The 14630-nt window shown below is 39.7% G+C and overlaps 1 protein-coding gene across 6 annotated transcripts in view; it reads right to left on the bottom strand.

The window, feature by feature from the left end:
• Nucleotides 1-419: 419 nt before the first annotated feature.
• ppfibp2b (PPFIA binding protein 2b) overlaps nt 420-14630 on the bottom strand; it is a 50711-nt gene continuing 36500 nt past the window's right edge. For 4 of the 6 annotated variants that reach the window (XM_018763785.2, XM_018763786.2, XM_018763788.2 and 1 more), the window contains 20 exons: nt 14362-14473; nt 12362-12423; nt 11403-11478; nt 10033-10136; nt 9883-9950; nt 9374-9445; nt 9007-9067; nt 6921-6962; nt 6520-6646; nt 5866-5898; nt 5002-5034; nt 4616-4751; nt 4395-4523; nt 3875-4025; nt 3359-3470; nt 3162-3250; nt 2918-3040; nt 2366-2491; nt 1821-2009; nt 420-1393 (listed from right to left, as the gene is read on the bottom strand). In XM_018763785.2, coding sequence (XP_018619301.1) covers nt 1196-1393; nt 1821-2009; nt 2366-2491; nt 2918-3040; nt 3162-3250; nt 3359-3470; nt 3875-4025; nt 4395-4523; nt 4616-4751; nt 5002-5034; nt 5866-5898; nt 6520-6646; nt 6921-6962; nt 9007-9067; nt 9374-9445; nt 9883-9950; nt 10033-10136; nt 11403-11478; nt 12362-12423; nt 14362-14473 — 2043 coding nt within the window. In that variant the 3' untranslated portion in view covers nt 420-1195. The remainder of the gene's footprint in view (nt 1394-1820; nt 2010-2365; nt 2492-2917; nt 3041-3161; nt 3251-3358; nt 3471-3874; nt 4026-4394; nt 4524-4615; nt 4752-5001; nt 5035-5865; nt 5899-6519; nt 6647-6920; nt 6963-9006; nt 9068-9373; nt 9446-9882; nt 9951-10032; nt 10137-11402; nt 11479-12361; nt 12424-14361; nt 14474-14630) is intronic. The other 2 variants (XM_018763787.2, XM_018763789.2) reach the window with 2 other exon arrangements.

Raw genomic sequence — 14630 nt, forward strand, 5'->3', positions numbered from 1 at the left:
GAGGTAAGGACATTCCTCTCCATCTCTTAACCGTACTGCCAGCAAGTCAACATTCCGACAGATGTTTCCAGCAAAGGATTTTATTTTAGCCAAAACAATTTAGAATCAACAAGTCTGAGTTAGTTTCATATTAATGTAGTATATGAATTTCGTTGCTGTATTTTCACATAATGATATACATGGATAATAAATGATGGTGCAGACATTAATTTACCCACAGTAGAGAACTCATTTGATGTACATTTCATTTTTGCAATTATGCAAGTCACACCCCCAAAAAAGAAAAATTGACAACATGCTCTGCAATAACTTTCCTCTAAAACTCATCTAATGCTTGTGGCATTTGTACAACTGGGGTCTTAATATTTTCTTAAAATATGTAAAAATTAATAAAGAAGCTTCTTTAAAAAAAAAAAAAAAAAAAAAAATACAAACCAGATTAACTTAGAGCATTTGTGCCAGTGGTACACTCATTTCTTCACTGCTGCCAGAACTCAGCCTAAAAAGTGAACTTAGTAATTTAGGCCTCCCCATGTTTGTTTTTGTATTCTGAAGAAAGTCATTTTATACGAGTCATACATTCCAAAACAAACAATGAATAAAGCAACTCCCTCATGGCATTAAAGGCAGACAACCTGCAGTACTGCTGCTTTTGTTACCACATGTGCAAAGTCAGACCGTCTCATTTCAGCATTTATTTTATCACTGTAACTAAATGTAGCACACATCATACTATTAACAATGACTTTAAAACAGAACACTTACTGTATTATGACAGCTGTTAACTATAAAAATATGTAGGTCATTTTATACCAAAATAACAATGTGACATTTATTTATACTTTTAAAACCTTAAAAGATCTGGAGGGATTTATGTAAAGTGTACATTATACAACTGACATAAATATTAAATACCTCTAAATGTGCAAATATTGCACAAGTTACTACACAACTGTTTGAACAGTGAAGTTATCTGAAGTACTTATTTCAAATATCCTTACAATGGCTAAAATCCAACACCATGTTAACTAAAAACTTAATACGGTAAATTACAAGAAATGACGATGCTTGAACATCTGCTGTTGCAGGAACGTAGACGTGTTAAGTGGTTGGTTCCTGAAGTCCTTGGCCATGGGGCCGAAGGATATGTTGTGGCACTGGGTCAGACTGCCATGGAGGTGAAGCAGGTAGGGTATCAGATCTTTTGTCCCACCTGCTCCAGCTTCTCTGCATCCCTGTCGAAGATGGGGCTAAGTCCCCTGAAGCCCGAGTAGGGCCGCAGGGCCCCGTTAAGGGCTGGCTGGCATGGGTCCATGGGGCAGATGTAGTCCATGGAGTCATCCAGCTTCTTCTTCCTCAGGTGGCCAAAACTGGAGAACCCCAGCTTCTTAGGCTGAAAATGAAAGTGTTGAAGTAACTGAGGGGGATTCCTACCCTTATCAAACGCCCCCAAAAATGCTGAATGTTTTGTATGAGGTGAAATTGTGCTAGAGGTAAATTAACAACATCTTTAGTTTGCTTTTATGAAAGAGCTCAACAGAACAATGACCTTAAAAAGGATGTGTGCTAACGCTACAAAACCCTCCCTATAAAACCCAAGCAGTGAAGCACCCTTGAGCTTAGGTTGATCTCCAGGTCTGAAATGTCAGTCACAGATTAAGGTGTTTTCAGAGTGATTAAGTAAAGGTGCAGCAATTTTTCCCAGCTCCCAGGTGTGTCTGATGCTGGCCCTCAGTTCCCACCCCTCTTATACCCCAAACCTGTTGAGGAATGTGAGCCACTTCTCTCAGCAAGATCGTAGTGCTGCTGTGGACTCTTACCCGGACTTTGGCAGTGGTTGTGAGCGGTACGTAGCCTGAGGACTCCATGTGCTGACGCTTCTCTTGCTGGGCCTGAGTGCCCACTAGGGCGTTGAAGTTGGTGGCCAGGTGCCGACGCAGCAGGGTCTTCTGGGGTGGAATGTTTAGCAGCATGGCTAGTGCATCTGAGTTGAAGCGTGGCTCTAGAATCTGTGAAAGACCATAAAATACAACACTACATGAACAAGTTACATCAAATGTACAATGAAAAATTAAATACACACGATGCCATAGCAACAGCTTTAAGAGGCAGTTAGCATTTGACTGTACAAATCCATTCAAATTTTCAGCTTCTACAGATTTGAATTTTAGCATACAGTGTTTGGGATTAGCCAGTGTGTGAATGGGAGTAATAGGGAAAAAGAGTAGAGTAGAAAGCTTAAACAGCTTTTGACAAAAAGGTGTGCTCATTGTTCTTTTGCTTATTTGTGTAGCAATGGAAGAACATGACCAGTTGGGGATACTATGTAGCACTGTGCACTTTGTCACGATAGGACGTCACTTACAATGAGTCCTCCGTGCACACCGCTGCCCCGCAGGTTCGGTGCATACTCAGCCAGGTCCACTGAACGCAGCCACTCCATCACACGGTGGTTAGACCACTGTGTCACTTCTGTGGGTGATGTCTTATTCTGTCCAATGAAAGACACACACACACACTTCTAGAATCTGAAAGCCATGAGTCTGAACAACTATTAGCTTCCTGTTTTATGGGTCAATTAAATTTACTTTTTATACAGTGCCCTTCCTAAAAGGCTGCCTCAGAATGATTAAAAGCACACAGACTTTCATAAAGTAACAACTAAAATGATGCAGAAAATAAGTGTGGAGAAAAGGCAAAAAAGGCAACAGAACTTCTACAGTAACAGAGGAGAAAAATCTCTGGGGGCCCAAGGTCAACTGGCTGCCCAACCCTAATGTTTTGTAAAGTTTCTGGAGTGATGAGGTACCTGTCTGGACACCTCTCTGTTCAGCAAATGAACAAACAGCAACTGCTCATTATTACCATTTGCTCATAATTGTGTGGCTTTATGAATGGATGAGCTCCTGCCCCTCACCTCATCCCCTGGCCGTCGCCTCAGGCAGTTGGGGTTAAACTTGTTGATGTGGAGCACATGGATTGCACTCTTGATGCTGAGGTGGTGGAGCTGGCTGGTGACTTTCAAAAATAGTAGGTCATTCTGCAAAATGGAGAAAAGTACTTTATCCATGACAATACAGCACAAAGGAGAAACTGTGATGCCACAGCTTGATAAGGCACACATCTCTTTCAACCACATGTACTTTAATCGACTGCCTTACCAGGGTCAAATACTGAAGCATTCTGCCATCTACCCTTGCTTCATTGAACTGATCTTTGTACTGTGGTAGGCCAATGTCATCAAGCCAGCCTGTGAACACACATCAGCAATATAGGATACTTATCTTCACTTTTCCCTCTAATAACACATGTTAATAGTAGTTACTGGTGGAGCACACTGGGTAGATAAGCTACACACGTGTCACCCAGATGTGGTCCAGGTCAGCAGACTTCTCAATCACTTTCGTGCTGAAGGAGCGAACTGCCAGCTGTAGCTTCTTCCTGTGCAGAGGATGTTTAATCCCCATTTCCTGGAATACAGTTTAATAGAGTAATGTAGGACATAACATGGACATATGCAGTGAGTAGAATGTGCATGCTTTGCTACTGAAGTTATCATTAGGAAGTACCGGATAAACCAACTATTTTATTAACATTTATTCATTTGTTTGACATCTAAGACAACTTGCAACGTTAGGTTTGTATACTAAGACACAGCACAATTACACAGCTGGACTTTTCCTTTGACTGAAGCAATTCAGAACCTTTCTCAAGGGTACTATAGCAGGAGCAAGGATCTGAATGCAGGTTTTTTGATTACAAAGATGGTGGCTCTAACCACTATGCCACCTGCTACCAATTTAAAAAAACAGACCAGAATTGTTCTCATATCTTAAGGGGGAAGTTCTGAACCTTATGCTTTTTCTGCCTCTACCTTCTCAAAATCCTGGGGTGTAGCTGAGAGGAGTGTTTCTCCGCTGTTGACCCACTGCCTGGCCAGGTTCACATACTGTCCCAGACCGTAATCCTCCAACCAGCCACACACCTGCTCTTTTGTCCACTTGGAGAAGGGAGTGTTCATGTTACTGTGGGCAAAGTGACACGATGGTCAATGATCACTGCTATGTCATTGTGGTTTGACCTTTAAAATCCTCACACATCCTTTTTAAGGTCACAGTGGCCCTTACAGCAGAACCTTGGACTTTAAACATTTTCTCTTGTCAGAACGGAAACCTCCACAGTCACTACATGCTATATAGTCACTAAGGCTAAGGTGCAAATTGTCTGACAATACCTTTAAAAGCTAAAATCTGATGTGTAAGATGTGTTTCTGCAGGATGCTAAGAATTTGACATTAAAATCAAAATGTAAATTGTTATTTCTTGACTATTCTGTGCATTACATTTCTTCCATTATCTCTTCATACTGACAGAAAGGGGGGAGCGGACTCATACCGCACACTGCTGCCACCATCACTGGTGCAGGCCAAGCGTGGGCCAGCTGTGGCACGAAGGCCCCCTCTGCGGAACTCTGTAGGCTCTAGGTCATCTCTGGGTAGGCTGCCTGACTGGGTCCTCCTGATCCTGAGGCAGTTTGGTTTGAATCAATGCATGTCAGCATACCCTAGATCAGTGGCACTGTACATGCCAACTACTCTCATTCTGCATCTACTCACTTGCCCCAGAACTTTTTGATGCCCTTCTGGTTCTTTTTGTTCTCTGGAGAGACAGGAGACTGTTGCCAAGAGTCAACACCAGATGATACAGGTGAAAGATCTGATGATGCTGGATCATCTGTTTTCTGAGTCCTTCCTGTTGGAGTACAGAAAAGGTTTAATTTAAATTTATCATAATTTGTTCCTGAAATAGTCAGTGTTGTCATGTTTCTTTTAAGTTTTGGGGGGGGTCTGGAGATCTACAGATTCAAATTTAACCCCACCCACTTTGTGGTCTGGCTGACTAAAAGAAAATATTTATGTTAGTAAAAAGACTTCCTTAAATTTGTTGAAAGTTAAGACTATAACAAAGGAAAGAGAATGTAAATAAACCATGAGCAACCCACCAGATCCAAAAAGATCATGTTTCCCACGATATCCTGGACCAAAGGCAAGCCATGCAACAAGCAGAGAGGAAATTTGGTGTAACATCCCAGTTATATTATAGTTCTGTGCCGTTACGAAACATTAAGTCTGCTAATAAACCTTAAGCGACAGCTTTAACTCAAAGATCTATACTAAAATAAAAAGAAGCATATGCTATACTTTTACTGGAAATGGAAAATATTCTCATCGGAGGTTCTCATGTTGATTTTGTGTTTGTGCAGATTAGGTAACCTTACAGGGAATTTTTTTTAAAAATCAACAGTGAATTTGAAAAGAAAAAAGTTTTGGTGACACCCCTAAGAAAGCAAAATGAAACCAAAGAAAAAAACTAAAATTTCATACATTTGTATTTAGTTTGTGTGCGACTATTATTTATTTAACTAAAGCAAAAGTCAGTGTGAAGTCTCCCATAGTCAAATGTAAACAAATGAGTTTCAATTCACCATCTGCTTTTCCATAGTTTACAGCCAGTGAAGAGTGTGTGTGCGCGCCTTTGCTTATCTGCAGTAAAGTTTGAGGTCTGGCTCTTACTATACATGTGCACACCATACACCACTCTCATGTGGAACCAGTTAGGATTTTTAAAAAAAAAAAAAAAATTGTAGTGTGTGCTAATTTAACTCCAAGTCCTACTCTAGTGAGGCAAGCACCATTGATGCGTAATGGGAAAAAAACCCCCACTTGGCAGGCTGCTTTAGAAAGGCCATATTAAAGGGGGTACAGTCTGTTAGAGATGATCAAAAGACCCTATTTCTGATCTGAGGCTTGTTCAGTTGTGGGGACTGGATGTAGACACATGCGGTTGTGTCTGCAAAAGACGATACCTAAGACAGGTGCGCTGGCACTTCGGCATCGATCTTCAGTCATGTCAAGTGAGCAAGCAGAAAGCCACACAGAAAAGCAGAGGGGAAACAGTAGCAAAGCAAGGGACTGTTAAGTCAGAGTAAGAAAGAAGTGCACGTGAATATACACAGCAGGAACCCATGCAAAGTATATGGAGAGAGAGAAAATAATTTTATAATTTAAAAAAAAAAAAAAAAAAAAAAACAGATAACCATTTAACAGAAAAAAGAGAATATTGTGCATAATTAATGATTTTCTAATTTTAGGGATTACTGACATGTTATTTTTTTAAAAAGGACTTATTTTTTCACCAGTTAGATACTGAAATTTCACAGGTAAACTGTACTCTTTGGATTGAACAGAACATGAAATGTATAACCAGTTTTCATGTTTATATAACTGGATGATATCCATCCTACCTAAAAGCATTTTCCTCTTAATTATTTGTCTATTCAATCTAAACTTCAGGATAACAGTGATAGTCATAAATGATCATTGCATCATCACAAAAGTCAGTGTTTAGATTTGGTATTTACTGTAAACAATGCCTATGAATTGTCCTGAACTGTCATTATCATGGCATCACTTGATTGTTTAATAAGGGCACCACCAGGTACAGTGACATTAAAACATACTTAGGCTGAATTCACTGTCTTCAGTCTCTTCAGGCTTCTTCTGAGCTGGAGTTTCTCTCTTTCCATTTTGGTCAGACCGACACAGCTTTCCAGGAAGGGTTTGATACTTGTTTTCCATATGTTGATTCTGTTAAAACAGATAACAGTATTAATAGTGGGCAGTATACATAAGATATTGTGTGCGTATATAATTATTTAGTGAGTAAATTAGTAAAACTAGGCATTAAAAATTATACTTTAAATTTTCTGTGTCTACAGCAGACCAAAAATATAAAATCCTTGAGGGACACCAGTAACTCACTGCATTTCATACATTTTATGCATAGCAGTCAGGTACAATAAATCAGAGCTTGAGTGAGCAAAGGGTTAAATATTACAGTGATGTCATCCAGTGGGAATACCTCTGCTGCTACAACAGGTTGTACCGGTTCCCCCACTACATGCTGTGGGTTTGAAGGGTCAGTACATGTAACAAAGAGAACAGACACAAGGTTAATACAAAAATGTAGTACACACAAGATGTTTATTTAGTAAAGTCTTAAAAACAGAGTAAGTTGTGTATAGTTAATTTTATAGTTTTTCAAGTGTGTCTGTTTTGGACACTTTTTTTTTTTTTAGTCACCTGAAAGTCTACTATGTCTATGTATCATAAAATATTTACAACATTTAGAATTAATTAAATATAAAATTTATAGAAACAACCAAATATTCATACTAGGCTTTAACTGCTTTTACTTCACATTTACATTTTGGTTTTAAAACCATCCCAGAAAATCCAGACAATTTCCTGGTTTAATATTATGTTAATGTTTATACACAAGTGCCTTGACATATGTTAGTTCACAAACACTGGGCCAACTGTTAATATAACAGAACATTTACATTTATTCATTTAGCAGACGCTTTTCTCCAAAGTGACGTACATCTCAGAGAAATACATTTTGTGCATTACATTAGGGGAAAGAGACATAGGTGCAGACATGTGATTAAGTAAAGTTAGTTTTTTCCACTATATGCACCAATGTTCATCACACGAGTAGCTGCATAAAACTCAGAATACACGATTCCTGATCACCTTCCGACAATTTTTTTTTTTTTTTGGAGACACACAAATATTTACATACAATACAGGAGTAGCGGCTGTGTAAAGGCTTATCCGGGCATGGTCATAAAATTATGGTGCCTGAACATTTATACCTTAACATGAGATTAAGAGATCATGGGCGAAGCAAGTCTGGAAGACGTGAGTTTTCAGACCCTTTTCAAATGTGGACAGTGTTCAGCAGTTCTGAGTGAGATGGGGAGGTCATTCCACCACAACAGAGCCAGAACTGAAAACCTCCATACTTTACCTTTTGTGTGCAGGACCACCAGGCAGGCAGAAGCAGAAAAGCGAAGCGGTCTGGTTGGGGTGTAGTGGTTTATCAAGTCTTGTAACTAGCTAGGAGCAGTTCAATTGATGCATTTGTAGGCAATAACCAGGGTCTTAAATTTGATAAGGGCAACTACAGGAAGCCAGTGCAGAGAAATGAGTAGAGGATATGCATGGGAACGCTTCGGCAAGTCAAGCACAACTTGGGCAGGAGCATTCTGTATGAGCTGTAGAGGTTTGATGGCAGTAACGGGAAGGCCACACAAGAGAGCTGCAGTAGTCCAGATGGGATGTCACCATGGCCTGGACAAGTCGTTGAGCAGAGTCAGTTGTGAGGTAGGGACGGATCATGCAGATGTTATGCAGGATGTATTTTCAGGTCTGGGTTGCAGCTTCAATGTACTGAGAGAAAGACAGACTTGAGTCAATCATCAGTCCCAGACTCTTAGCTGAGGAGGTAGGCAAAATGAGTGAGTTGTCCAGTTTGATCAACAGATCATGATAGGAGGACAGGCCAGCTGGGAAGTGAAGAATCTCTGTTTTGAAGAGGTTGAGTTGGAGGTGGTGATCAGACATCCATGCAGAGATGTCCAACAGGCAGGCAGCGATGAGCGCGGAAATGTCTGATGCTCCAGGTGGAAAGGAGAGGAAGAGCTCGGTATCATCAGCGTAGCAGTGGTATTTTAATTCATGGGAAACAATGACAGGGCCAAGGGGAGAGATGTAGATCGAGAAGAGCAGAGGACCCAGTACCGAGCCCTGCGGGACACCAGTTGACAGAGGCATAAGACAAGTACGGGAGCCCAGCTAGACCATTTGATAGGATCTGTCAGATAGGTAGGACCCAAACCATCTTTGTGCTGTTCCTTTGATCCCAAGCTGACTAAGAGTAAAATCTGGTTACACACACACACACACACACACACACACACACACACACACACACACACACACACACACACACACACACCACAGAATTTAATGAAACCAGTCATTGACAGCTTAGACAAGAAGCAGCCTTTCACAGGCTTGCATCTGACCAGACTCTCTAAGGAAGAAAATGTAGTTTAGAGGCAGCTTAGTAGAAGACTGTGCACATAACACTATGGCCATACCTTTCGTAAAGATCCACTTTGCAGCTCTTCCAAACTACTTGAGAGTATCCGTGGTTGTGTCCTATCAAGTAGAATATATATTAAAACACTTCAAAATTCTGAAATATTTTCAGTCTCAGCAGTATTTGTACAGTACTGTAAATGTATCAACAAATTGCAGTGATACCAAATACCCCCTAGGTGGCAACCACTAGCAGCTCAGCCAAGATTTTGGTCATTTAGAAGCAGCCTTATCAGATGTGACAGTTGCTGCTAAACAGAACTTTTATGGGGGTTGTCTGTAACAGACAGGGACTCAGAGGAACAAGGTCAAAGCCACTTTAGTTCCTTTTCATGAAATCCATGTCTAAGTGGCTGCTGTACTTACCACTGTCCATTCTGGAAACCAGTGTGTCCAGGAGAAATGGCCGACTCAGGGGACACCTGGATACTCCTACAACTAAGGACACGCGGATGAGCGCTCAGTTACTTTGCATATGCAACAATGCAATACAGGGGAATATGCATAATTATGACTTTTAAGTCCCATTCATCAATATCCACTATGCTGGAAACATATAGTGCCAGGCAGGGTGACACCAGGGACAGGATGCCAGCCCATCGCAGGGAAATCACATGCATTCACACACTACTAGCAATTTAGTGTCACCTGAAATACATCTCCTTAGACTGAGAGGAAACCCAAATGAACATAGGGAGAACATGCACAGAACACAGCCCAGGAGCTATGAGGCAACGGCACTACCTGCTGCACCATTATGCCACCCTTGTTTAAGTACTTTAGTTATATAAAATATAAAGTTGAAAAGAAAAAAAAAAGTGACAGGTCCTCTATGTACACTGCAAACATCAGGTTGCATGAAATGTTCTTCTTACCTGAAGTCTGTCTCTTTCTGAATTGAAGATTGTCCAATTGAGAGAGGTGAGGAACCTCTGGAAGACACCTGAGGAAGAGGACAGTGAAAAATGAGATGTAGTTAACATGTTAAAGTGTTACAGATGTGGAATTACAGAAGCAGTGCTCACCTCCAGTTGAATAATCTCCGATTGGGTCTTGTGAGCAAGGCCTCTCAGGTTCCCACCTGCCACCTCCTCCTCACTGCTGCCCAAGGGTAGCTTGTCGTTGGATGCTTGGGCACATCAACATGCACACCTCAGTTCACTGGCACCCCTACTACTTTCAGCTGTTTAAGTTTGCAATTTTTCACTGCACCTCTTAAATTAATACTAAACAGTAACTTCAAAAGATCCACTGTGTAGACGTCACAGAGCTGTGAAATTTCAAATTTTCTGTATTTTTGAAGGTCTTTGACACCACATTTGATTAAACCTTTTTGTCCATTCTAGCAGTATATAAATACTGAGAGAAAAAAAATGACACCAGCATTGTTTTGTCATTTCCTTGACATTGAAGATAATGAAATGACAGGTGTAAAAATGTAATTGCTCCCACACTTTATTCAGCTGGGGAGTAATTAAAGTTAGCTGTTTTAATAAAATCAAGCCTCACTTTGGCCAGTCCTATACTGTTTTCAACAATTTAAAGCCTTACCAGCACAAGTCAAGTTGCCAAATCAGTGATTCACTGTGGAACATTATGCCATGCTCAAAGCAAATTTATGAAGACCTTTGGAGAAAAGTTGTTGAAGTCTAGTCTGGACAGGATTACAGGACCATTTATAAAGTTCCAAACATCAAATGAATGATGAACAAAGCCTTATTCCTCAAAGAAAGTTTGGAACAGTGGTGACTCTACCCAAGAGTGGTTGTCCTGGAATTAAAGAACCATGAATTCCTGCTTGTATAAGAAAATTCTAAAGGAAAATGTCAAACCATCAGTCTGTGAATTTACACTAAAACCCAGCTAGGTGATGCAGCAAGACAATAATCCCCAAAACATACACGTAAGCTCTCATCATAATGCCTGAAAAAAAAAAAAAAAAAAGTTTCAGAATGGCATAGTGAAAACCCTGACCTGAATTTGATTTAGATCTTGTAACAAAAACTGAAAAGAGCTGTTCATGTCTGAAAATCTATAAATGTTGCTGAGCTAAAGCAGCTCTACATAGGCCAAAATTCTTTCACAGCAACATGAGACTCTGGTGAACAGCTACAGGAGGCATTTAGATGCAGCCATAGCAGCTGAAGGTGGTGGAACCAGTTACCGCAATTACTTTTTCCACGCCTCTGATTGCACATTTCATTATCTTCCACACCAAGGAAATAAACACAATATTGTCGCTTTTTCTCTCCAATACTCTATTCATATTCTACTGGAACAAACAAAAAGATATATGATCAAATTTTATGTAAATAAGCTGAAAAAAGAATATTTTCAAATATTTTCAAATATTCCTAGCTGATGTACACATTGAGAGCAAGTAGCAATGCATTACCTGGTGTGAGCGCTGTAACTTCTTTCCCGTTCCTGTACTGCCCCAACAGCACAGTCAGTTCCTCTATGCGACGGTCCTAGAGTCACAGAAAGCAGTCAGACCTCAGCCAAACACCACCACCTAATAGTGATGATGACCTTGGATTAGGCATACAATATTGCTGTATGTTGTCATGGCCTGTCATCAACCTCTTCTATTCTAAATTCTCAATATGGCTTCATGAACCATGTGTATGAACACTTTTAGCAACTCGTTTTAAAATTACACACCAGCTGCAGTTTTCACCATTCATATAGTAATGTTCACGTACACCAGCTACAAACTACATTTTTTTTTTCCCTTTTAATCAGTCTTTAAACCATTTTCTTTTGTTCACCCCAAAAGAAAACATAGCAACTGAAAATCAAGCACCCCTATAGTTCTATAATGTGTCAAAATATTGTCCAATAAAGCAAATTAACACTGATGCTACCAAATAAGGTGTTTTCTGTTTGACGCAACCAGAGTGAGGATGCAAACCAGAAGCCTGATTTTTGATGTGGGGGTAACTGCTGCTTCCATTTGGTCTTTCCATTTACTCCCATTAAGTCGATATTGGTTTGAAACTTCAAATGTGATTTATGGACATGGTCTGAAAGTTGAACTGTGTTTTGTGTGTGTTAATCTTCATTTGCTTGCATGCAGAGAAATGCAAACAGTGCAGTGTGAAATAGTAAACTGCACATACTGCACTACATATTGTGGGGATTTTGTGACAGGAATGGAAAGCATTTAGACTTAGCTCTTTGCTAAATGTGTTTATTCATGTTCCTACCTATTGTGGCAAAGTTATTGTGTGCTGTAATTCATTCAAGATTATTCACAGTTGTTACTAGACAAAAAAAAAAAAAAAAATTATCCATATATTCACACACAATACAGAAATTTCTATGAAAAAAAGCATGCTTGTTTTCTCTAACCTTTTCGTTATTTGCTGCTAACAATGACTCCATTCCCGTTTTCAGCCTCTGCAATTCTTGATCTGTAGGGAAACATATTAGCTCCTGGTTGTCTGCATTAGTGAGTTAAAATATTTTCTCCTCCTTAATGTCACATTTTGAAAAGTACAGTAAAATATGGATTTAGAGTCTGGCCACAGTAACAGACTAGAAACATGTCTCTTCAGTTCTGGGTTTTTGTGCATGTAATGACCAGTTTCTGGTGTTTACATTTCAGGTGTTCATATCCTCTGCTGAAAAAAGGTCATACTGGGATGTAAAAAAAATTAAGATCTGTTTTTGTAGCCTGGGGAGAAACGGCATAGACTTCTGCAGTTCTTGACTGGGAACAAGAAATGATGTCACAGTGGACCATAAGATATCCAGGCTGCTTTTAGGTACTATGCTTCCTTTACAGAATTAGCTTGTGGCTGTTTTTCCAGGTTGTGGTTTCAAAGTTTGCCCAATGAGTTTCAGTGAGCTGGACATTACAGCACTTTCTGAACCCATGCCTATGTGATTCATATCAGATTCCCAACCCCCTCAAGTCAGTGCAGCACCGCAGGCAGATGAACTGGGTGCGACAGGCAGGACAGTGTGTTAGAACTGATTAGACAGCACAACAAACAGGTGATGACAAGGGAAATGGTGTGGGGGTGGACAGGAAGAAGGAGAGCTGCATTAAAACCCCAGATAAGACTTGGAGCTTACGTTTTTCTTTCAGCCTTCTCCTATACATCTCCTCTATGATGAGGGGGTTGCATGGCAAAGAGACAACATCAGAGGAGGCACAAAGAGTCATAGTTAGGAACCATGTCCCATGTATGTGAAACTCATGCAAACCGAAAGGCTGGACATACTGCTGCATTTTACTGAGACCAAACAAGGAGTTGGAAACATTCTTAAACGAAAAGTCAATGTGCCGGTTGTCCATTTGGTCTGTGGTGTTAACTGCAAAATAGCCACAATGAGTTCCTTCAGATGAGAGTTTTGATTTTAAACTTTCAGCAGGGAATCAGACTATTACTCCATATTCACTAACCTTTGTCATATTGTGCTGTTTCATGAGAACATTTCCACTGTCTTTAAAACCCTCCTAGCTGCACAATACTACACCTGAAATGGGCAGCACTAAATATTTCTGCCAACACTGTTTAACTGGGTGATGTGTTAGCTGCCTCATTTATTTAGTTCCACAGCTGTATTCCAATGGAATAAACATTTGCATTACTTTCCAAAAAAATAAAGCTTCATATCAAAGCTATGCGACACAGAAATAATATTTTTCCCTAATTCAGACTACAACACACTATAAGCACACATACACCATGTACAAAGTTACATTAATATAGTTGCTACCCTATAACGTATTTACCTTGCACTATGGATTGGTTGAAGTAATTTTAACTTTTTTTTTATATTATATTTTCTCATTCTTTGTCTGGGCAAATCCCTGTACACATAGTTAGCTTTATACTGTAGGAACCACAAATTTAATAAAGCTCAATAGAGGCAACCTTATTTTATATACATTGCTCACATTTCAAAAGTAATAGAAATATTTTCAATAAACTTAAAAAAAAAAAAAAAACCCTGAATATTCAACATTAAAAAAAAAAAAAAAAAAAAAAAAAAAAAAAAAACCCTGCTTTTACTGAGCTGTTCCTATCATTGAAAACGCAAAGATGGTGCCAAGAAGGGCTGAAATCATCTTGATATCGTTTACTATGAGGTCAGTGAACATTAGGTAGACAATGTTTCAATGTGTATTGCAATCTCTCCACCACAAGCATCTGCAATTGCAGCATGAATTTCAGTCCAGAGGTGTAGGAATGCAAGTCATGCAGCTGGATAAACCACCCTCCACCTCACAGCCCATAGTGCAAAGGTCAAAAGCCACACAACTGTGAGCAGCAAACAGTGGATCCTTTTCTGGCGATGCTGGACCACGGACCATGCTCTGGATGCTGATATTACTGTACCTCTTTCTGCACTGTCACTGCACACAGGGCTCTTTGATAGCAGCTGACTCTGAAGACACTCGATTTCAGCATCCTTTGCTGCCAGTAAATGCTGAAGTTCTGCAATTTCTGCCTACAAAAGAAAACCTATTACTTTGGACATTGAAATGAATTTTACACAAAGAATGCAAAGATAGTTTTTACACTTTACTAAAAAATTTCCATCATGTTTATTACACATTGGTGTTCCTTTTCAAATTAATTACACTAAGAACAACAACTATGATTTA

Source organism: Scleropages formosus, chromosome 11, assembly GCF_900964775.1.
Source record: "Scleropages formosus chromosome 11, fSclFor1.1, whole genome shotgun sequence".
Classification (NCBI taxonomy): domain Eukaryota; kingdom Metazoa; phylum Chordata; class Actinopteri; order Osteoglossiformes; family Osteoglossidae; genus Scleropages; species Scleropages formosus.